The sequence below is a fragment of the Pezoporus flaviventris genome, unplaced genomic scaffold (genome assembly GCF_033815535.1).
Source record: "Pezoporus flaviventris isolate CSIRO_AGI_PZ_B2104156 unplaced genomic scaffold, CSIRO_AGI_Pfla_v1 ptg000031l, whole genome shotgun sequence".
NCBI lineage: Eukaryota > Metazoa > Chordata > Aves > Psittaciformes > Psittacidae > Pezoporus > Pezoporus flaviventris.
The window spans coordinates 67345230-67370178 of record NW_026892579.1 but is presented as its reverse complement, the minus strand read 5'-3'; the positions used below and the strand labels follow the sequence as shown (position 1 = coordinate 67370178).

General features: G+C 40.8%; 1 protein-coding gene across 18 annotated transcripts in view; it reads right to left on the bottom strand.

Moving 5' to 3' along the window:
- The window catches only part of CCDC88A (coiled-coil domain containing 88A), an 82033-nt gene that overhangs the window by 40337 nt on the left and 16747 nt on the right, over nt 1-24949 (bottom strand). For 17 of the 18 annotated variants that reach the window (XM_061461690.1, XM_061461692.1, XM_061461694.1 and 14 more), the window contains exons 4-11: nt 19234-19342; nt 13003-13072; nt 8338-8396; nt 7501-7584; nt 6816-6956; nt 5533-5702; nt 2020-2101; nt 1347-1505 (exon numbers count right to left, since the gene is read on the bottom strand). In XM_061461690.1, the coding sequence (XP_061317674.1) occupies nt 1347-1505; nt 2020-2101; nt 5533-5702; nt 6816-6956; nt 7501-7584; nt 8338-8396; nt 13003-13072; nt 19234-19342 (874 nt within the window). Of the gene's footprint in view, nt 1-1346; nt 1506-2019; nt 2102-5532; nt 5703-6815; nt 6957-7500; nt 7585-8337; nt 8397-12264; nt 12488-13002; nt 13073-19233; nt 19343-24949 lie in introns of those variants that run through there. The other variant, XM_061461687.1, reaches the window with a different exon arrangement.

The window sequence follows — 24949 nt, the reverse complement described above, 5'->3', positions numbered from 1 at the left end:
CATTATCATCAGCTTGTATCAGTAGTAGCTATTTTATGCTGTGACATATGAAGTATACATTCATTAAAGGTTTCAACTCATTCTAGAGGATGCTCTATCATTGGTCATTAGTATTATGACATTTTTCAGATGCAATTACTAGATCATTGGGGATATTGTATCATGTCTAGGCAGTAGTTCAGTGGGAAGAGAATCTGGAGGTTATCACAGATCACAATGTTGAGGTGTTGCTTTGGAGTTCCTACACTGGAAGGTGCAGAGAAAACACAGAATTCAGAACTGTATTCAGAACTGGTAAAGCCATCATTAAAGTATGAAAGGCTGCTGTAAAAAGCTGCTATAAAAGGCTGTGGACACCTCATCACTCAGGTCCTAAAGCCCTGGTTAGCACCAAGCTTTTATTTGGAGGGGAATGGGTATATAAAAAATACCATGCTTAAAGCAGAAGAACTGAATGAACGTCTGCGATCCTATCCAGGTCCTAATCCAAGGGGCCACATTAAATGAAGAAGTTATGTACAAATATTCCATGCCACAACCTAGCCTACTATCTTGGGTTTGCTTTTCAGTCTTTTTGACTCTGAAGAAAGGGCTTCATACCAGTATCTCAGCAACTACATCTAGGAAACATAATATTTTTCCAACAAGCATTCGTTTCGAGTTCTTCCAGGTTTTCTAAGAGTTTCTTTTTTTCAATAACCACCTTGAAAATGCCTTTAAACTTACATTAGTTTTGACTTCCACAAATGTTTCTTTCACAAATTCTGCCGCCTTGACATTCACCCAACAATTTGGCCATTTACAGGCAGAATTACGGCCTGATAAAATCCTGCATGCTGATGACTGGTTTCCTAAACTCCTAATTCATGACAGAACTGTAGGTGCCTCTTGGCTGGTATCAGTGTATGTCTTTTTAGTATATTTTACCCATGGAATGCAGTCATCCTACGCTTATTTATATGTACAGCCACTATTTCCTCAACACTTGGAAAATTACCTTCTCTTAGAAGACCCGCAAGAGGAGAAATGAATTATCACATTTATAGCCTAATTTTAAGTAATTCCTTCTTGGATTTCTCAATATCCTAAACAGAGGCTCCTACTGATCTTGCTGGCTTAGAGCTAGGGTGAATACTGCTGACTTCAAATTAGACTGCATGCCATTAGACACAGGGACTCTTCCCTAAAAACTGTTACTTATCACAAAGACTGACTATCATACATCCCAGAGCCAGAAGCTGTGATGTCGTTTTTACATCCCAATGTTTCAGTCATCAAAATAACTTTGAGAAAGCCAGACCGAACACAAAATGATGGTTATTCAGTGGGTTTTTTCCTTACTATACCTCCACTCTAGCTTTGTAGAACTCAATATCATGCAGCCTCTCTTTATAGCGGCCGACTTCACTTTCAAGCTTGTCGACTCGAATTGCCTTCTCACGAAGGGCATCTAATTCATCTCTATACACTCGGGCAGAACGGGCATCTGAGAGTAAATTCATATTCTAGAAAATACAAAAACACAGAAATTAAAGGCAAGAATACTGGGCAGTACACGCTGAGGGGTAATATGTTTGCTTCAGTACTTAAGCTGGGGTAATGCAGGGGGATATACATTAATACTGACAAGGGTAAAGAAAAAAACGTGTATTTTATAAGTTAGATATAAGGAATAGTTCTTTACTGTGAGGGTGGTAAGGCACTGGAATGGGTTGCCCAAAGAAGTGGTGAATGCCCCACACCTGGCAGTGTTCCAGGCCAGGCTGGATGGAGTGTTGGGTGACGTGGTTCAGTGCAAGGTGTCCCTGCACATGGCAGGAGATTGGAACTGGATGACCTTAAGGTTCCTTCCAACCCAAGCCACTCTATGATTTGATGTTCAGAGTGCAAAATGAAGAAATGCATGAAAACATACTTTCTAAGACAAAGAAGCGGGGGGGAGGAAGGGGAATTGTTCTGGTGGTGGCCACTTTTTTCTCCCCCTTTTTTTATTAAACAATACATCTGCAAACCCTGTACCTCTTGCTGAAGTCTCTTTAGTTCAGCTTCCATCTGCTCAAGCTCCTGCTTACAGTCAAGCAACTGCTCAGTCTTTTCCTCACTTAAAAGAGAAAACACAAACCAGTTGGATGTAACTGCAAAACGTGGTTAAACATCATCTCATTTGACAACAAAACACTAGGATTTGTGAGTGTCCTGGGTTCAGCTTAGGCTAATTTCAAAATATACAGTGAAAAGGTCCAAATATTTCCCAGGAGAACCAGACAGTGACCGCTGATACACCCTGTCACAGAGCAGCTAAAGCCAACTCACAAAGCACCTTTAGATTCTTGTTATTTTTCCTAGGGAGGAAGAATGAAGGTTTTCAGATGCCTTTATCCATTAAAAGAATGAGGAACTTCACAACCTTAGTTTTATGAAATGCTTAATGCATTTCAATTTTATGGAAACACCACGGTGTCTGTTTTAGTCTATGGAGATCTCTGTAATAAGAAAAACATAGAATCCTACAACTTTTACAGGACTAATTCTTCACTTTCAGCTTCTCAATACTCAACAAATGAGCTCATGAATCACTAAGTGCAAAGGAAATATTTAATTCTCTCAAAGACATGGAATACCCAGTGTTCAAAGTTCAACTGCACCTCACAACAACCAGTATTCACTGTTGAAAAAACCTGCCATATCCAATAGTTCAGATCTATCAAAGATAGACTGCATAGTCAAACATGTTACTGTATTATTTAATGTTCTGGAATACAAATATGAAACAAAAAGGAGGAAATAAGAGAATTTAATGGACTGAAGCATACAATACAATCTAAAAGTCACCATACTAATGAAAAATATATTTGTTTTAAACAAAACTAGACCAGTTGTTTTTAAAAATGAGCCAAATCTCACCATGAATTATGTTTCTTGACAGCCTCCAAGTATACAAAGGTTCATCTATGCATAGCTGACTGTGCACAGCAGATACCAGAGCTTTCCCTCTGCATCGGTGTTCAGAAACCATACAGGAATACAAATGTATTCTCTGCTATGTTAGATCACTGTAACTTTCCTATTAACATCCATATTCCTGTATTGTTGTTCTCCACAGAAAGACACAGGATGCAATATAGAAAATTAGGTGTGCAATTTCCAGTTCTGGAGTTTCTCTATTACAAGCCTCAAATAGCTGTTTTGCATCCAACTGAAAGAACCATCTTTACAGACCCTTTGTATGAAACTGTATTAGCTGCAGTGCCTCTTAAACCAGGTTCATTGCCAAAACCAGATTATAAATAGGTTTTCAGCTGAACATTTTCAACTCTGGAATGAATCTAATTTTAAATTTATCAAATCCACTCAGCATTTAATACCAAATGCCACATACAGAAGTTAATTCATCAAAGTCTAGTATTTTAAATATACTGCTATGCATAAAGGAAATTTATTTACGAACTGAATTCAAGTAGAGTGCAAAATGTGAGATGTTCTGAGCCATCACTGGTGCCCTAATTGCATGCTTCAGCTCCAGACTAGAGAGGATTGTACTAAATTATACAGAGCATAGCAGTGTGCAGTGTTTAGGCTATCTATTAACTGTCAATCAAACTAATAACAGCAATTTTTTCACTAATTTTCTTGGTGCAGCTGTTTATAGAATATCCTGGGCGGGCTCATTTCAGTAGACACATAATAATACAGACATCAGGAAAAAAAAGAGCCCTATCTTTTTGTCCTCTATTCTTCATGAAGACCAGGATGTAGTGGGGGAAGGGGATGCTCTGAGTAAATCAACCAGATACTTAACCCAGCCAGCTAGAGATGATCTGATCACAAACGCTGCTAAGAGCAGACCAGTGAGCTGGTAATTGACTTCTGCTACCTTCAACTTTCCATTTAATTCTACCAGTTTCCTCTCTCCATGAGATATGATGGATTGAAAGAAAAATCTCTTTATTTATGCTGTTTCTAAACTATATCCAGCTGGTTTACATACTGAACCTCTTCAGATGTGATGTTTGTATTTCAAGTTCAGATTGCACAGACTTCTGCTAAAACAACATTACATATTGCTATAGGGAGAAACAGGTTCTCCACTTGACAGTTATTGTTCTCTAACGCTTCACTACTGCTCAGATTTGCTTCAAGACTATGAAGACAGAGTAAGTACCCACTTACTGAACTAGCTTTCTTCAATAAAATACCAGGGATAAAAGGAGGTTTCAATGAAAATGTGAAAAACAAAGACCTTTGTTACAACGGGACTAATTTTTCACTTGGATGAGGTGAAGGAGGGGAATATACCCCTAGCTAAGAGGTCACCATCAGTAGGAAAAGAGGGCAAGCCCTTAACTGGATGAATGTAAAAGCTGGAAACTAAGAAACCGTAACTGACCCAAGCTATAGAATTTACTCCTTTTACAAACTATATATTCCTTAAACATAAATGACCACTCCTGCCAGTAAACTTAAGGTCTGTTTCACTGCATCCGGGTTTGCAGTGGGTCAAGAGATTCAGAGGAGTTTGGTTGGCAGAATTCCCTTTCTTTCTTTCATTTTTCTCTGTAAAGGGGCATGGCACTCTACAGTTTTCTCTGTAGAGTGAAACAGCACTGAAGGACATGAGCAAACAAGTGTTGTGCAGACAAGGGATCTTCTACACAGAAAGAAACAAAGAGATGGGGGACAGGAAATAAATGATAAATTCTTCCTATCTGCAACAAGTGAAGATGTTTCATAAACCATGAATGAACCACAGATGACTATTTCTTACTCTATTTCCAACAAGAAACAGGTAACTCAATCATGCTGCTGATCAGGAATCGCTACAGCACAATCTCCTTTTAAAAAGGATGTTTTTGTCACTAATCCTGGAATGCTGAAGACACATCTCTTGCTTTCAGTCCCTACCTGCCTGCCCATGTAATTGTTCTTGAGTGTCACCCCATAACTGCCTCAAGTGCAGAGCTATTGTCTTAGAAGCATATATATACACAGATACATTAAAACTACAGTCAGACAGTCATTAATGGTAATGAACAACAGAGGAAGCACAAAGAACTTGCCTCTGAAACAACAATATGGAGGCAATATGTAAGAGAAGAGGCAAGGCTGCATTAGATTAGCCGTATTTCTAAAAGACAAACAGTTTATGTAGAACAAAGAGCTCAGTACTGCATTGTAACATGCTCAAGGGATTGCTCAAACACAGTCAGTTCAGAGTACAAAAGGCACAAAATTAGCACAGCACCAGTTCACTGATTTCCATGTGTTTATGGTTAAAACATTAATATAATTCATAAGACAAATTAAGACAAACACAGATGAAAAGTTGCATTTGTCACACTGGTCCCCAGATATGTTCACATTATAAACTATGCTTCCTGGGGTGCAGTAAGCAAAAAAAAAAAGCATTTAAAACTGTAATTTAACACCTGAAAGAACGAAGGATTTGTCTAGAGGGAACTACTACTGTGTGAAATAAACAACATTTAAACCCCTGTCATTCTGAACACACTCCTGTGATGTACATGTACTCACAGCTCTTGCCTAAGCCTTCTTATCTTTGCTTTGGCATCTGCTAGCTCTACTGAGAGGTGCTGTCTGCTTTCAGTGCGCTTCATGCCAGGAGATCCACAAGGTGATTGTGCTGCCGATGCGTGAGGTAGGAAACGGAGACAGTCCCGTTCTTCCGAGAGTTCTATGATAGTCTAAGGAGTTTTAAAAATAAAGAGATAAAGCAATACAAAACTGCATTCAGAGAGCCTTTAATGTCAGAAACTGCCATAATTCACTGCCTCAATTAATCAAAGAATAATGGAAAAGTTTTGCCCTAGAAGAAGTCAGAAGCCCTAAAACACACCTCTGTTCCTAAAGCAAATCAAAAGCAAACACCTCTAACAGTACCATTTGACTGTTCTTAAACTACTCATATTTCGCCTTTTAAGTCCACAAAACTATCAGTGGTCAGAATGGATTTGGTCATGAAAGGGCATGAATTCCTTGGACATGAGAATAAACATGTATCTCTAAAGAAACTGTGTTCAGTGAGCAACAGCATCCTTGCCAAATGAGTAAAGCATGAGCCCTATAGGAATATTCCTAGTTCATCCTATAAATAAAGGTGTTATCCTAATATGAAGATCTCTTGTGTTTTAAAGTTACTTTTCCTTTTTGTTGCAGAAAAGCATTACCACACATTGTCTGGCCTCACTGTCCAGTTTCTGTTTTACTCATTAAGGCTGTGAACTGGACAGACAGTTGATGTCAAAGGAACATTTGGAATAACTGGAACATGAACATATCCACACTCTACTGGGACCACCATAAATTGCAGGTTTTATTTAATACACTTCTGTTTCTTCATTCTCACACAGAACAGTGACTGTACCACATGATAAGCTTGTAAAAGCTCCTTCTCCTAGTATGGATCCTGCTCCAGTTCAAACCTGTATAACAGGATACAGTAATGTGACAGACATCTTTCAGTGAATGGCTTGCAAACTGTTTAGTGATTCCTGGAAAGTTCAGCTGATACAGCTTTGGATTTTCTGTTTCTAGCTACAGAGGAAGGTTATTTGAAGTTGTTACAGACTCTGGTTACATGGAGAAGATCATCTGCTATGACCTTTCAGAGTTTGTCACAGTATTCAACAACTAGCATGCACACCAACTCTACCTGAAACAGCTTTCTGGCAGTAAGGAATCCTTGCTTATATATGCTAGCAGAACACATATTAAACTATTAGTTATAAAAGTGGTAAGCTGGATCATCTTAGAAGAATTTCTGATACTTCTCTTAGGCAAAAAAACCACATCCATACCTCTGAGTGCTCATCTCTTTCATCTATAAGCCTTTTTAAATGTAATGCCATATTTTTCAAGAGAGGTTCAACATACTCTTGTGTCAGTACAATGACATCCATCCACTGGAGATCAAAAACATTTTCCTGATTATGAGTTACCTGCACGGAATGAAATGGAAGAGAAAAACCATTCCCTTTAAATTATGAGATAGAAAGGAAGCATAAAGAAAATAAGGCTGAAACTTTATGGGTTAAGCTCTCTAGACAAGGTATGGAAAACCATTTAAAATAGATTAAACTGTAGGTAATGGAATACTTCAAAGTAGCACCTTGTACTTCTAGCAAAATGAGAAGCAAAAGGTGACTATGACTTAGTATCTATTACACAGCACATACATGGGATTAGAAGTATACTTTATAAATAAATTTGCACATGACAAATTCACTAAACTACAATAAGAATTTCTTGGAGCAACAAACTTGCTCCCTGGTCCTGCTTTAACAATGTAGGCCAAAAACCCCTCAATCATGAAATGTTTCTGTGAACCACGTTAAAAAATGAGGGCATTTTTGGCTTACTAAAACCACTTGGTATGCAAATCACATACTTGATTTACTTGGTTTTGAACAAATGTAATTCATCTTCCTACAACACAATATTCCACCTCCAAATAAGTTAAAAGCACAGAAAACCCCAATATACCTCTTGAATATGGGCTGCAACAGCTGCTCTAGTGTCAAAATCCAGACCTTGGATTCTTTCAATAAATTCTTCCTTTTTCTGACACTAAAAATAAAGACATCTATTTTATATACATTTTTACATATATACCTGTATTTTCATTCTTCCTTTGCATATCTAAGAGCTAAAATAATAAAGCTGACACAATATCCCATTACTGAATTATTATCCAGTAATCTTGTAGACCACTAAATACTTGTTTGATGCCGTGTTACAGTAATTATAACTTTCAACACTACCAAAATGATAAAGAAAAAACAGATACTGAAATGGGGCAAGGAAGAGATTTCTTAAAATAGATACTTGTTCACGTTTTATGATAATGAGTTCCACAGGAATTTTTTCAGTGTCCTCCTTTAGTACTCAATTATTTAAGTTGTTATGAACATATAACTGGCTCTATTTTTTCACTTTAATTAGTTGAATGGTACAAATTTCCCTAGTAAGAACATCAGCTCATCCAACTAGTTCATTAAATAGGAGAAACACTATTAGTAAGATTTATCAGTAAGATAATTGGAAGTAATACTTTACCATTTTCTTCCTTTCCTTATGGCATCAGGTAAATAACAATATTACAATTAATCAATTGATAACTATTAGAAATTGTACATAGAGTCTGCTATATTTGTACAATAAAATATGAGATGCTGTAGCCGTTTTAACTGTAAGATCTGTATTTTCCAGGAAGGCAATAGTACCAATACAGAAAGGAAGGTCAAAGCATTAAAATAGTACGAAAAGAGATCTGTAACACTTAAAACTATTTCACACAGACATCAACATCATTAAACTTACCTGAACTGCACAACCAAGTAAAAGCAGAAGGAGTTTTTTTATTTCTTCGGTACCTGGCTCTAAGAGGAAAACAGAACTGTAAGAAAATGGTAGGCATAAACTAGGAATTTGAGCTTCCTGCCCTACCCCTCAGAAAACACCAGGTTTTCTCTTTATTTTCATGTAACTTATGATAACCTAGTTTAGAAAGCAAAAAGATGAATAAAACCCCATTTTGCCAGCTTTCAACTCAGTCCTTTTTGCCATTCGACTGCCAACTTTCAGTGTTAACAAACAGCTTAACAGCCATAACATCTTTAAGTGGAAAAACCCACAGCATTTCAGCCCTTTGTAAGGCAGAAGTTGTGAGTGACATTTTCAGAAGTGCTCTGGAGACCTACAATCACATTTTCAACTGTAATCTCAGATATCTCAAGATAGTTCTAACAAGTACTTCAATTATCTGACACCCCCAGGCTGTAAGAGTTGGGTGATGAGTTCATTTGAATTATTTTTAAAGCTGTATTAGAATCTGCACATCTAAAAATCAAAATATATTTCCACATCTGGCTTTAAGCATCTTAATCTCCTAAAGAAGCTTAAGTTAAAGGACTCCGTTTACAGATTATAGTGAAGATGTTTCTTACTTTTTACATTTGAAACATCCTCATCTTGCTACTACATATATGCTGTATCTAGAATGTAAATGCCATAAAGCAACCAATTTAAGGATGGCAAAATAGCTTGGGCTGGTTGGAATTAAATTCTATATGCTCACATATCATTTAGCTTTACTGAAACAGAAAACACTATCCATGTGGCTATCTAGGAATAAAAAGATCCTAACAGGATCCTTTCTCCAATATAATCTGAGTTTCAGCCAGTAGTTTATTTTCCTGTTAGCTAACCAGACAAAAGCTACGCTCTCAAATATAATAATGCTGAGTCTGGCTAGAAACCTGACTTCTGTTCTGCAAAACTCTGTGACACAGCTGGTATAACTACTCCTGATACCAAGAGTCACACTCAGTCCAAATACCAAACAGCGAATGTCTAGCATATAATAAAGTATTCACAGTCATTCTGGAACCTGATCTAAGTTACTGAAGTCCCTTCTTTTGAAGGACACAGCTGGTAATCACAGATGATCTCCAATGATCGCAAGGGGTAATGGTTGGACTCAATGATCTTAAAGGTCTTTTCCAACCTAGTTGATTCTATGATGATTATAAGCATCAAAAAGAAAACTCATCAGAACCTTCTTTCTGAAATGGCAACTTGCAATCTTTTTCTACACTTGTCAACTAAGGCTATTTTGGATGAACCTCCACATGAGATAGATGTAACTATTCACTCACAAGTAAATTGTCTTTTGCTTTGATCCACAGTATTTTGCTAGTGAATTAAATGTCAAGTCCTTCTCAAAAAGTTACAGATATGAGGCAATCTTGATCAAAAGTGGAAATTAAAAAGAAATCAAGAAAACACCTAAAAGGACATAAAACTCAATGTTTATTACTAGCTTTCAGTGAAGAGTCAAGCCTGCTGCCGTAAAGCAGAGATGAAAGATAAATGCTAAGCTTCTCCGCCTTCCTTATGGCTCCAGTTCTGTGTGCATTATAATATTAAGTATATTTCAAGACTGACTGAACCTGCTTTTGTTAGAGGGAAGTGTGTATAATCCCTATGAACATGGAACTTTTAAGTTTTCCAAAAGAGGTTTGTCAAGTAAATAGGTTACAAAGAACATGAGCTCAAATGGGAGAGCCTTAATCATTTATAGAGACTTCTTGCCTCCCAAAGACTCGTGGTGGGAAGCCTTTTGCACAGAAATAGAAAACATCAAGGAACATATTTCATCAGAAGCTCACTACTTCAGCTAAAGAAGGGGAATTCCACCTGGCTGCCTGTCTTGATCAATGAAGGTTAACCAGGATACTGCAGTTGAAGGAATCCATCCCAGCATCTCGCATCCTACATTCATTTATCCTAATAAATTCATCACTTCTTTTCTCCTTTTTTTAAAGCAATCCCTGAACTCCTCCTTTTACACTCTGCTTCAGCATCTCTTGACCACCTTTTAAAAGCCTACCTGAATATTGTTTCCATGTCTCTCCCCATATTGCCTGAGGAAACATGGCAAAATACTGGAACAACCTCAGCTTCCCACTGTTACCAAGCATCTTCTACGGTTTTCTTCCCCTTTTTTTTGTCCCCATTACAAATACAAAAATAGATCATTCTCTCCCACACCCTCCAAGTTGCTACTTGAACTTTGTCCCTATCCTACCCTGTCCTCCTTTGATCTTCCTTGCACTCACTCTTATCCCTGACTTCCATCCCCTCTGTAGCTGTCCATCCTCCTCAGGCTTGCTCCCTCAGAAACACAAACTTGTTTTAATCCTCCCTCTTCCCCCATTAAAGAACATTCACCTTGTTATCTTCTTTCTCCTTTTCCTCTGTAATTTAACTTCACATTTACAGTCACAGTCTGTAGCACTTCTCCTCCAGTTCTCTCCTCCAACTGGCTTCCTGCCAATTAGCTCCACTGAAATGTTTCCTGATCAAGTCTCTAATGACCTCTTTTTTATACCACAGCTCAAATCCAGCATTCTAGCTGCATTTTCCCTGGTTAGCCAACTGCCTCTGATACAGCCAAACACGTTTCTCTTCCTGAGATCGTACCTGCCCTGGCCTTCTGCAATTTGTCATCCTCTGGCATTTCTCTAATAATCATTCCTGAAGCGCAAAGGGGGAAAACTGGGAGACATCCCTGTGAAAAATCACAGCTACAGCCTAAGCTTTAGTGGACCAAATCCAAATCATTATCAGAGAATCGACTTTTACTATGGGGACTGGCCCTGGTGCAATCAGATTTGCACAGCAAGTCTCTGAAAAGGTCACTGAGGTTTGATTTCACTACACTTCCCACCAAAGGAAAAAGCTTTAAAATCCCTGTAGGGATGAGGCCCACTTCAAGCTGACACTGCAAGAGCAGGCCTAAGTTTCAAAGGGGAAAGGTTCTGGATGGCACCCAAGAGACCAGGTCTACCTTCTGATTCAGATCAAACTCTGATGAACCCAGGCAGGAATCTGAAACATCTTCAGGAATACTGCGTGTACACAGCACTTCTTTTTCCAATATGTGGGCTATGCTACAGTAAAGTCTGTATTTTCTCACAAATCCAGTAACATCCCCACAGGAGAGCAGGGCATACACCAGCAGAGGTTCGAGCTGCCAAACCACAAAAGCTGCATAGACTTAGCTGAGGTCCCCAAACAGGAAGAAGCCTCTGTTTTCATGACTAAAGAACAGATTTCTATGTATACAACTGAATACTGCATTAGCTCCGTGGGGGTTTGTAGTGCATTTTAAATAAGACTTCATCTTACACGATAAAATATTGTTAAGACAGGTTTTGTTTCAGCATCTTGAAGAGACTAAAAAATATCACTGCAAAAACAATACTATGACCTGGGTTTTTTTAATCTGTTTTCCCACTAAATCTGGTTTCTAGGCAAAGCCATGAAGGCTTTTGAAAACCTTAAGAAAGCCTGGAATCAAACTATAAAAGCACAATGCATTCTATGCTTTTGGAAAAGAAGAGACCACATTCACACTTCTTTGCGCATATGACAGATTACAGCATCTACACATAGAGAAACTTAAAAGGCTGTGACCTCTGAAGCAAAAGCAGCAATATTCAAAAGCAGCAAGTGAAAAATCAAACAAATCAGGATACCTACAGAAATGGCATATATGCAGATGAGATATGGAAAGTATCAATGTTATGAACCCTGGAACTGAAAAGCAAACTAACACAGATGGGGCTTCTTGCTCATGAGAAGAATCTTGTCCCACATACACAGAAGCATGGCATATAAGACATCTTAAATGAATAAAAACAGCCAGGGGAAGCTACACAGCCTGTTAGAGTAGTTCCTAACCTCTCTGCTGAGGTGCTAGAACATCAGAAGTAGAACACCTGGGACACATTAGACCCAAGTAAATAAATTCTGCCCAATCCATAGTGGCTCCATGCAGGCCAGGTGTGTCTGCTCCGTGCTTCTGGAATTGAGAGCATGGTGCAGAGATTCCCAAGTGGCTGTGGATAGTCAGCTGGGTCCACACAGGCTAATTTTCTTGGTCTGAAAATTGCAACTCTCAGAGCTGGAAGCAGAGAAGGTGGGAGCATGGAGAAGACAGTATCAGTTCAGGGGAGAAAGCAAGAAGGTCATTGCAATATTTTTCAGGTAGTGATGCAAGAGAAGCAGGAGAGTTTTGGGGAAGGAAAAACAAGGATTAGGACTTGGATCATGTGAGATGCATTGAACTGCCTCTTCTCTCGGGGGGGCTCAGGTAAAGAAAGTTGAAAGTGTGGTAACTGGGAACACATGAAACTTATACTTTGTTGTATCAGTGGCTCACTGGTTGCTTGGGAATGCACTTCCTTTCAGGATAAATCCTAATGACAGCCAGTGCTGAGGTTTGGACAGAACACATTATTGTAAAGTGTGGACCTCGGTGTGAACAAAGAAAATGTTACTCATCATTATGAAACCCCTTATTTGCTACAAGTATTTACACAACCTTCTGTTGAAAGGCTCAATCCTACATGAATGCTATTTCCAGTGAAATGGTATAATAAGTACGTGAATTTTCATCTGAGTTAAAACCAAACTTACCAGAAAAAGGATTCTTGCCAATTATTAATACATTTGGCAAAGACATCATGATCAGCTGCTGCAAATTCTCCTACAAAAGTTAATTAAAATATTGTTTTAATCATATGCATTGAATAAAAACAAACATCAAATACTAACCATCACTGAAGAGAAATTACATTACATACACTGTATTACATTAAGTAGTTTAAAATGTTTCCGGTCTTAATACACCCATGTTCAATACTTAATTATTTGGACTCTAATTCAAAAGAAAAACAACAAGCCAAACTTACAACTATGAATTACTTGTACAAAAGCCTTGTTTTACTGGTTTGCAAGATCATCACAACATTGTAAAACCCTCTCATGGCAATGAGCTGGCTAACGGATCTCGAGTCAACTACAGCCCGTGTCTCAGAAGGTAGCAAACCCCTTTAAGTTATGAGTGATCATGTTTCTCTTGCTGGCTCATTGATATAAGATTTATTTTATTGGCTCTCAGTTCCATTTACAGTCCCAAAGATCAATTTCCCCTATTTCATGTCCATTGTCTCAGTGGCCCTGCCAAAACATGGACGTGAAAAGTAGGGGGTTTGCTGCAGTTATGCTGGCAAAATCCTAACTATAAAGGTACAAACCCCTATTTGCATGATCAAGCAGAGTTTAGTTTGCTCAAAGCAGCAGCTCTGCCCACCTATTCCATAGATTGCATCAATGCATAGCCCCTGTCAGCCAGTAGTGGCTGTAATCAGGTCAAATCCCCAGTCTAGACAGAGCCTAATTCTTCTGAAGCAGAATGGTCTTCCTCCTGTTCCCAGATGTTTATTCACAGCAGATGCCATCCCATCAGCAGCTTTTTGTTCTTCCACAGTGACATTCTCATCAACAGATAAAATGTTCATATTCATAAGCAATGTATTCCAAAACCACCCCTTTTTTTTATATCCAAAAGGCACAAATTAGGTGTCATATTGTAAACTAAAAATCTAACCTAAAAGTCAACTCATTTTATGCCAAATTTGAAAAAGGACAATATTCTTGGAAAACACCTGTAGAAATTATCACCTGTAATATCACACATACCTGTATATCAGTTAGTGTAACACACAGAATCATACAATAGTTAGGGTTGGAAAGGACCTTATGCTCATCCAGTTCCAACCCCCTTGCCATGGGCAGGACACCTCACACTAAACCATGGCACCCAAGGCTCTGTCCAACCTGGCCCTGAACACCGCCAGGGATGGAGCATTCACAACCTCCCAGGGCAACCCATTCCAGTGCCTCACCACCCTCACAGGAAAGAATTTCCTCCTTACATCCAATCTAAACCTCCCCTGTTTTAAGTTTTAACCCGTTACCCCTTGTCCTATCACTACAGTCCCTAATGAAGAGTCCCTCCCCAGCATCCCTATAGCCCCCCTTCAGACACTGGAAGCTGCTCTGAGGTCTCCACGCAGCTTCTCTTCTCCAGGCTGAACAGCCCCAACTTTTTCAGCCTGTCTTCATATGGGAGGTGCTCCAGTCCCTGATCATCCCCGTGGCCTCCTCTGAACTTTTTCCAACAGTTCCATGTCCTTTTTATGTTGAGGACACCAGAACTGCACACAATGCTCCAAGTGAGGTCTCATGAGAGCAGAGTAGAGGGGCAGGATCACCTCCTTCGCCCTGCTGGTCACGCTCCTTTGGATGCGGCCCAGGATACGGTTGCTTTCTGGGCTGTGAGCGCACACTGAAGCCAGCTCATGTTCATTTTCTCATCAACCAACACCCCCAAGTCCTTCTCCTTGGGCTGCTCTGAATCTCTTCTTGCCCAGCCTGTAGCTGTGCCTGGGATTGCTCCCACCCAGGTGCAGGACCTTGCACTTGGCATGGTTAAACTTCATGAGGTTGTCATCAGCCCACCTCACAAGTGTGTCAAGGTCCCTCTGGATGGCATTCCTTCCCTCCAGGGTATCAACTGAACCACACCGCTTGGTGTCATCGGCAAACTCGCTGAGGGCACACTCAATCCCACTGTCCATGTCAGCAATGAAGATGTTAAACAAGACCGGTCCCAACCCTGATCCCTGAGGGACACCACTCGTTACTGGTCTCCAGCCAGACACTGAGCCATTGACCACAACTCTTTGTTTGCGGCCATCCAGCCAGTTCTTTATCCACCCAGGGGTCCATCCATCAAATTGATGTCTCTCCAGTTTAGAGACAAGGATGTCGTGTGGGACAGTGTCCAACGCTTTGCACAAGTCCAGGTAGATGCCATCAACTGCTCTACCCCTGTCCATCAGTTCTGTAGCCCCATCATAGAAGGCCACCACATTGGCCAGGCAGGATTTCCCCTTAGTGAAGCCATGCTGGCTGTCCCCAAGCACCTTGTTGATTTTCATGTGCCTTAGCATGCCTTCCAGGAGAATCTGCTCCAAGACTTTGCCAGGCACAGAGGTGAGACTGACCGGTCTGTAATTCCCCAGGTCATCCAATTTCCCCTTCTTGAAAATGGGGGTACATAAAAAAATCATATCTGAATTAATACTAGACTGAAAAACACATACTCTGATTGCACACACCTTAGACATTATGAGAAGGGAGAAAATGGCTTTGACCTACTCAAACATCATGAATTTCAAACATTACTTTCGTATCCCGAGATCTCAACAAAGCCAATTTTCAAACAAACAAAAAAACATATATGAAGTGCCCCAAAGGAAGTTTTAAATCAATAAAGAACAGGTAAAATATAAGGAATTCAATGAGTATTTATAGATACTACAAATGAAAATTACGTATGTTAAGAAGTGGGGACTTGGCGGCTTTTTTGTTTTGTTATAATAGCCCAAATAATTCCATGATGCTTATCATTATGTATTATTATTATAAAGCTTTTCTTATTGTGAAGCACAGCACAAGCAGGGGTAACCAAAAGATGTATCTTCTAAGGATCAATGCCATTATCACCTCTTCTTACAACACCTTTACCCTGCTTCAAAGATGTCTACCACCTTTTCTGTCACACGTTGCTAACTTCACCAGTAAGCTTGCTGCAACTCCTCTCCATTTGTGTTTATTCTATTAAAAACCTGCAATTGGAACTCATGTGTCCCAAAATTCACATATTTCACTGTTGTTTAACCTGTAAAAATAAACTAAACCTATTTACAGAATCCTGCTTGTACAAACTTGTAGTGTTCATTAGCATTTATTCTATTAAAGATTTGCACATCATCTGCCAAATGAGGCTGACAGAGCACTCATGGGGCTCACTATTAAACCTCCCAAGCCCACCAAAACTTATAAGGGGATCAGTTCTCCTGAATCAGCTGCTGAGAACACCTCCACACACCTACAGGCTCAAAAGACTCGTTTGGGACCTAGTAAGATGCTGAAAGCAAATAAAGCAGCTTCCTTGGTAAAAAGACCTGCAATCCTAACTACAAAGAAGAACAAAGCTGACACAGGAACCAAAACCCTTGTATAATCTCACATAACATTCTAATTTTCAATGTTGTGCAAGTGCAGGTTTTTTGATAAATATATTTAACACACTAATGGAATAATTTGCTAAACAAATGTTTTCCACAGGTGGTATAAAAACACATAGAACAAACTAGCACGGACAAGCTCACAATAAAAAGTTCATAGCATAGTTTGGATTGGGAAGGACATCCAAAGCTTATCTAGTCCAACTCCCTGCAATGAACAGGGATGTCTTCAACTAGATCAGGTTGCCCAGAACCACATCCAGCCTTGCCTGGAATGCCTCTGGAGATGGTGCAGCTGGACAAACTGTGCCAGTGTTTTACCACCCTCATTGTAAGAATTTCTTTCTCACATCCAGCCTGAATCTTCTCTCTTTTAGTTTAAACCACCACCCCTCATCCTATTGCAACAGGCCCAGCTAAAAGGTCTCTCCCCATCTTTCTTACAGGCCCCTTTTAAGTACTGAAAGGCCACAAAAAGGTCTCTCTCTAGATTTAGCAGTTAGGATAACATAATGCTAAAAATTAAAAGTCCCCTTACAATTAATATCTTATTCCTACTGCAATATTCCAGACATTCTTTACTCTTGTACCTCAAGACAGTCATTATTTATATGTTTGACTACTCTCAGATCTCAGGCATCCCATTGAGAACATGCACCTAGCAATGTACCTGTACAGCTTTCTGAAGCCCTCAGGTGTGAGGGCTCACGCCTCTGCTCTGCCAACGTGTACCCCAGGCTAGGAGTGGCCTCTCAGCCTGATTACAAGGCATCCATCAGGCACTAGCTTTTCTGCCTTGGGTAATTTTACAGGTGACAGGAACTAACTTGACCCCTTCTTGAAACTGAGCATGCTATGATACCCTGCTAACCACAGTGGCTGTGGGGAAACACTCCATGTGCTAGGCTGCACTACGCTTGAGAGGCAACAAAGCCTACAGCCCATCCTTCATCACTGCTCTCCAAACCCAGTGAACTACCACAATGTGTAAAGCTCCCTGCACACATGTGGGCTTCGCTGAGTGACCATCAACACATGGAAAAAGCAATTTTACATTTGAACAAGTGTTGTAGTTTGGCTACTAAATGTCTTTAATCCTACTCAAATACCAGACCCGCAGTGCTTGCATGTAGCCTCACTTGTACTGTGTGGGGAGGCTGGCATCTCACACGCCTCAGAGAGTGAGGAGGGAAAGAGAGGGAAAGTGTATGCAGTTCCATATAGCTCACACTTAAGCAGGACAAACCTGAACCACTAAAGGCCTGGTGCCTCATTTTAACATTTATTAAGGATATTTTTTTTATTTTAAAAAAGCTATAATAAAACATTTCTAACAAAGATTTGGAGTCATTCCAAGATAAGCTACCTAAACGCAAGCAATTCTGCCTGATAGCACTGCTGATACTATAAAGCCAAAGCAGCACAGGGAATGCTTTGTATTCAAAGTAAGATCAATCTTGCCAGTGTTCGACCAGTTGTGAAACACTAATGCCTGGTTGAAAATTATTACCATCAGGAAATAGAGAAGCATATGGGCCTTTGCAGCAGCACTTAGATCCACGTATAGTAGCTGCCAAGTAAAGAACAATGTGAAGCATGCATATGTGTAAAGTGTGAGCTAGAAAGACATACAGTGGTTGACCACTGCAGGAAGTGACAGCTGGGAATTCTCAGTGTGCTTTGGAGTTTCTGAAAACACACTAAGTGTGTACACATGAGGCAAAGCATACATCAGTGCAGGCTCTGCCATGACGCACTGCCAGAAGCAGATCAAAGATTTTCTCCCAGATGTAGGCTCTTTTGGCAAAAAGGAGCAGAGAAGTGTGGAAGGGCACTAAAGGACACACTACAAGGGATACTGATGATATCTGCAGTGTATTCCTACCTTGCAACAGTCTTACAATACCTCAGACTATTGATAAGCACCTATATGGACAGCCCAAAGGGAATGGCTTGAACCTGCCAGAACAGGGGAGACTGAGATGAGCTCTTAGGCAGAAGCTCTTCCCTGTGAGGGTGCTGAGGCGCTGGCACAGGGTGCCCAGAGAAGCTGTGGCTGCCCCATCCCTGGCAGTGTTCAAGGCCAGGTTGGACACAGGGGCTTGGAGCAAGCTGCTCTAGTGGAAGGTGTCCCTGCCCGTGGCAGGGGCTGGAGCTGGAGGAGCTTTAAGGTCCCTTCCAACCCCAATCATTCTATGATTCTACTACAGGGAGCCCATGTGTACACCACTCTCTCCAGGCTAGAAGGGATGGTACCAGCTCTTACCTATTACACAAAACACACAAAAATTCAATGCCCATTTTACAGCTCTAGATTAGATCATCACTGCATTTACTGTGAATTCCTATTTGATCATTGTCACCTCACTGACGTTTCCTCCTGAAAATTAAATCAATTCTAAGTCCAATAAATTTCATCACATTTCTCTTACAAAGATTCCAATGACAACACTAAATGCACATGCGATGACTTCTCTAATAGGCACAAAACTTGCTTCAACTCAAAAACACCAACCGATACTGCTTAATGTACTATGAGTATTCAAACATGCAGAATATTTATTATATAAACAGATCATCATTGCTCACATCCAAGTGTTTCCAGACTACTACCATAGCTGCAAATTAACCATGATGAAGAACGTGACCAGATTTATACACCACCCATGAAGTATCTCTAAATATTCTTATTTTTGTTATTAGGCATAACTATAAAAGAATACTCAAAAACAATTCCAGGCAAAGCACAATACAAGAAACAACTACTGACCTGATAGTAAGTTTTTATTTGTTTCACCAAAATAGACAGGTTTTGAATCCTTAGTGATGCATCGTTGTTCACTTTTTTGTTTATCCTCTGATTAGCAGACTTTGGATTACTGGAAAAAGAAAGGATAAATTAAACACACTGAACATTAATCTCTAATGTGCTCTCTATAAAACAAATGATACAGTCAATGTGCCAGCATAACAGCTTCTTGTCTTCGTCACCATGCCTCTTTTCTTTTTTTTCCCCTCCACAAGTAAAGGAGGAGCTGTAGAAGTGACTGCCAAAGGCAGAAAGAAACAATAACTTGAAACATGTGTCTCTGATAGAGCTACTCAGCTTAGCACCCTTTTTGGCTATTAGTGCAATATGTAATTGGGAGCACCCATCACAATAACAGGAGAATGAATACGAGAAGAAAGTTTTTGTGGCTCTGGCTCTGCACTTCTCCCTGACAGAATACAGAAAGCAGAGCACAGCTGTAATGTAAATATCCCAGCACACACACTGCAGACATCAGGAATCATTCTCACTGATGCAGACAATTACCAATAACAGAATTCAGTCTGGCTACATTATCGAATGTCTATATACTGGAAAGCTGTATGATGCTATTTAGCTATCATGAGGCACAAGGCCAGAACATAACTTTCAGAACAATGAGCAATATGAAATCCATCATGCCAGCACACACTAAATTATCTCACAGTTATTTACAGCTCAGTGAAATCTGTCAACAAAGGCATTATTAATTGGAGTTATTGTCACGTATTCTCCCATACTACCAGATTTTCCCCTGGCTTCAAAGAGGAAACCAATCCCTTTTTCCTTCACAAAGCAGAAAGGATCTGAGGAAATGCAGATGAGTCACCCTTTTTCAATACCTCGTAATATACCAAGTTATTAGTCACATACAAGACAGGGTGACAACCACCATTTTTCAGGGAAAACAATGCAGAATCAGTGCAGCTCTCCCACAACACCCTGTACAGAACTCAAAAGTTATGGCCAGTGTGAAGCATCTTAACTTCTACAAAGACACTTAATACAGTTGCCCAACACAACTTTGGATATTTAATGATATTATGGCATTGTTTAATGACATTACTGCCAGGTAAGTGTGCAGCTGGCTGGGACACTACACTCAAACTACTAAGTTCTCACTGTCACGCTGGAGGTTCCTGCAGGGGTGTGTGTCTGCTGGGTCTGGTTTCGGTCAACACTGTCACTAATGATTTAGACAATGGAATACAGAACACTCTTACCAGAACTGCCACTGGCAAAAATGGGGAGGAAAAGAGGAAAAAAAAAAAAAAATCAAAACAACACACACAAAACTTCAAAGAACATTATGGCAGTTGAGAACTATCACGATAAAGTGCAAAAGTGGTGCAACAGCAGTATAGTAGAATTCAATAACAACACGTACAGGAAAGGGGTTATAGTCAGGAATCAAATGCAGAAAGAGGAGTAACTTGTTATAATACAAAAATGACCTGAACATTATAGTGGACACAACCAAACACTAAGGCAAAAGAATTTACATTGCCAAAAAAACCTAATTCTTCAATTTTTTAGTACAAATATTGTTTAAAGAGAGGTACCTTAAGAGGGTCTACAAGAAACCTGGAGAGGGGCTTTGGACAAGAGCCTGTAGGGACAGGCCAAGGGGAATGGCTTGAACCTGCCAGAACAGGGGAGACTGAGCTGAGCTCTTAGGCAGAAGCTCTTCCCTGTGAGGGTGCTGAGGCGCTGGCACAGGGTGCCCAGAGAAGCTGTGGCTGCCCCATCCCTGGCAGTGTTCAAGGCCAGGTTGGACACAGGGGCTTGGAGCAAGCTGCTCTAGTGGAAGGGGTCCCTGCCCGTGGCAGGGGTTGGAGCTGGAGGAGCTTTAAGGTCCCTTCCAACCCGAACCAGTCTGGGGTTCTATGCATGGTACAGATGATGTTTCAGTTACTAGACAGTCACACTCCAGGGAAGGTCTGCATTTGTACCTGTTCCACAGGTGAATCACCTGGGTTCTAAGCAGCATGCAAAGGCTCATCACAGCCTTTCCCCAGTCACCTGGGTGCACTGTATTGCCAGGTTACACACAGGTCCACATGCCCCCAGAGAGCAGGAACTGCCTATTGAACAGCACATCCAGAACACAGTGTATTCATTCCCACGGAGTTCCTCAGGAGGAGACTGAATGGAGCAGGTTACAGGTCAGCATGAGCTGTCTTGGCAGAACACCCAGAACCTGCAACCTGAACACCAGATGCTATTGATACACACAAGCTGAAGGCTGTGCAGAGGACACCAGAAAAAGGATGTACACTGTACAGAACATATCTAAAGAAACTACATGTAAGCAGCCTACAACATCATCCATACACACGATTCATATGCTTCTATACAGATACTCAACTGTAACGTGTAAGTGTAAACCACCTGCATCCCAAACTAAGCTATTCCCTCTACTCCACTGAACTTTGTAGCATTATGATTTACTCTGATGCAATTTATCCCTTTGGTAGTTTCATGTGTAAACAACATTTATATATAATTTACCTACACAAACTTTAATTTACCTTTTAAAGCTTTCTTTGGTTTTAGCATGTTAAGACATTTAGGGAGATACATTTATGTTGTTTTCTTCAGTTTACTGCTATCAGAATTTCCTGTTTTGTAAGCATGGATAGAAATAACATAGAAAAAGTAATGCAGGGAAAGGAAGTGAGATCACATACAAAATGCACGTCCAACACAGTCACTTTTAGAAGACAAGGAGTAAGCTTAGCATCTTTTTTCTCATATATATTAATACAAATCCAGGAAAATTAGGACACGGATTCTTAAATGGGTAATTGCTTCGTTCCTAATGCTCATCCCCACCTTCCTAAAAATACCATAAACAAAGTACATTTTGGAATACATTAGCCCAAACTATGTGACTAAGATGTCACCTTGGATTTATTAATTCAGCCAACCTGCAGCTGCAAACAGGACTAAATGGGCTAACAATGATTATGCTTTGGAGATGTGTAGAACTGAGCTCCTTTCCAAACTGAATTCATTCAAATTGGTTAAAATCAGAAGAGAAAATCCAGGATAAATCCTGCTGCCCTGCTGGCATACAGAGATCAGCTGAAGTCCCCTAGTTCGTATCTCCAAATGGCCGATTTGGGCCCTTAATCTTCATCTTTAATCTTAATGACGACCAGATTATCGCCAGGCTTTTTCATCATCTTCAGCAGCATTTCCACAGCCATGTATTTCAGATGGCTCTCCCTTTAGAGCACTCACAACAGAGGGCACTGGAGTTTCCTGGATATTGTAATAGCTCTTACTTCAGCATCAACACAAAAATTAGTGTGCAACCACAAGAATTCAAAACACAAATGTCATAAAAGCTCAGGCTTTCCACTTCCTCATTTCAAAAGCTTTACTAGAAAATTTAGATCTTGTAAGAACAAAAACTTTATCATTTGCATAGCACTACGTTTTCCTAATGAGTATGTAAACATACCACTGTGTTGGGCACCAACAACCCCATGCAACGCTCCTGGATTGGGGAAGAGTGCCTGGAAAGCTGCCCATGGAAAAGGACCTGGGGGTGCTGAGTGATGGAGCTGAACATGAGCAGCTCGTACCCAGGCAGCCAAGAAGCCCCCAGCAACCTTGTCTGGATCAGCACCAGTGCGGCAGCAGGGCCAGGGCAGGGGTTGTGCCCCTGTGCTGGGCACTGGTGAGGCTGCACCTCGAATCCTGTGTTCAGTTCTGGAGCCCTCGATGCGAGAGAGACATTGAGGTGCTGGAGAGGGGCCAGAGAAGGGCAACGGAGCTGGTGCAGGACCTGGAGCGCAAGTGTGATGGGGAAGGGCTGAGGAACCGGGGGGGTTCAGTGTGGAGAAGAGAAGGCTCAGGGGGGACCTGATGGCTCCCTACAAGTGCCTGACAGGAGGATGGAGCCAGGAGGGGCTGGGCTCTGCTCCCAAGGAACAAGGGATGGGACAAGAGGAAACTGTCTCAAGCTGCCCCAGGGCAGGTTTAGATGGAGCTGAGGAACAATTCCTGCCCCAGAGGGTGCTCAGGCATTGGAACAGGCTGCCCAGGGCAGGGCTGCAGTCACCATTCCTGCAAGTGTCCACACACCAAGTAGATGAGACCCTCAGTGCCATGGGTTAGTGGTGGCCTTGGCAGTGCTGGGGGAATGGTTGGACTTGATGGTCTGAAAGGTCTTTTCCAACAGCTTGTGGATTCTGTGATTCTGTAAATCTTTACACATTTTTAATACAAATTGTTCATATACCAATAGTACAAATGGGAAATTAACATAGAAACGAAATCCTAAAGAGTGCCTAAGATATCAGTGTGGAAGAGTTAAAAAATGGGCAGTTAGAGCCCAAGATTTCTTAGGACATAAATTCTGAGTTCCACATCTTTGACACCACTGCTGTCTTCATGTTCTTGTGAGACAGCGATAAACCTGTTCTTGCACAGGTAACTTCTGTTGCTGTTAACAGATGGGAAACAAGTGTGAAAACACCGATTGCAGGAACTTACAGTAGTAGTTACTCTAAGGTATGAGTTACCTTGAGCTTATTCAATAATATCACACAAAGGACAGACAAAGGGGTTGCTGGTAGCTCATTCTGCAAAACCATCTGAGCTGCAAAGGCTTGTGAGTCACACTCCAGAGCATCTGCAAGGAAAACATTCTATGAAATCAGACTCCACCATCCGCTGTCTCAAAGATGGGCATGAGAAGCTGAGGTGGGACTCCACTGTCCATTGTCTGAGAGATGGGTGGGAGGAGTTAAGACTCTTTCATCCATTACGTCAAGGACTGGTGTCAGGAATTGCTACAGACATGCAGCTGAAGAGCTGGCTGCAAGGTCAGTGAAACTGGTCCACCAGTGCAGTACATGACGTTAAGAACAGACGTATTCCCCCCAACTCATAATAAAAGGGGGAAACGGTAATGACCATTGGGACACCCACCTCCGACAATTACTATGGACCCTGGAGGACCCCCACCACCAAGGACAACTACAGACCCCCAGGACACTGCTGGATCCACGGTGGTGACTCGGTCTCTGCAACCCAAATCCTTGCTTTATTTCTATCTTTCTTCCAGTCTGCCCTATCGCTATCTCTTTTTTATAACAGTTTCCTTGTTTATAATAACAGTCTTTTTGTAAAAAACCAACTGATTGATTACAGTCCTTGACCTCACTTGCGTCTTAATTTCACTCTTGGAATCACAAATGAAACAGGTCTGATGCTGGGGTTTCCTCCAGTTAGACCCTGATGGTTCTGCAGGACAGTATTTCACTACAGGGACTCGCATGCACCAAAGACAGAGCACATGAGCTCTGTGTTTTATTTGACATTACAAATATAAACCCTTGAAGTCGGATCAGGAATAGCAAGATGTCATTATACTGGTACCTGGATGTTGCACCTGAACACCAGCATTTCCTCTCACAGTACAAAAGTAATTTACATCTCTCACATGTGAGCACTACAGATACAACGCAATCTGGGCCCTTACAGAACACTGTAGTGGACCCTTGGCAACAGCACCACTGCGAGTCATTCTTATGATTCATGTTCTCCATCATAATCCTTAGAAAACCAACAGCATATTGATCAACTCCACCAAATTATACACTGACAAAGATAGTTAGAAATTCTGTTGATATGTACCAACTGCTGCTGAATGTAAAGTAAC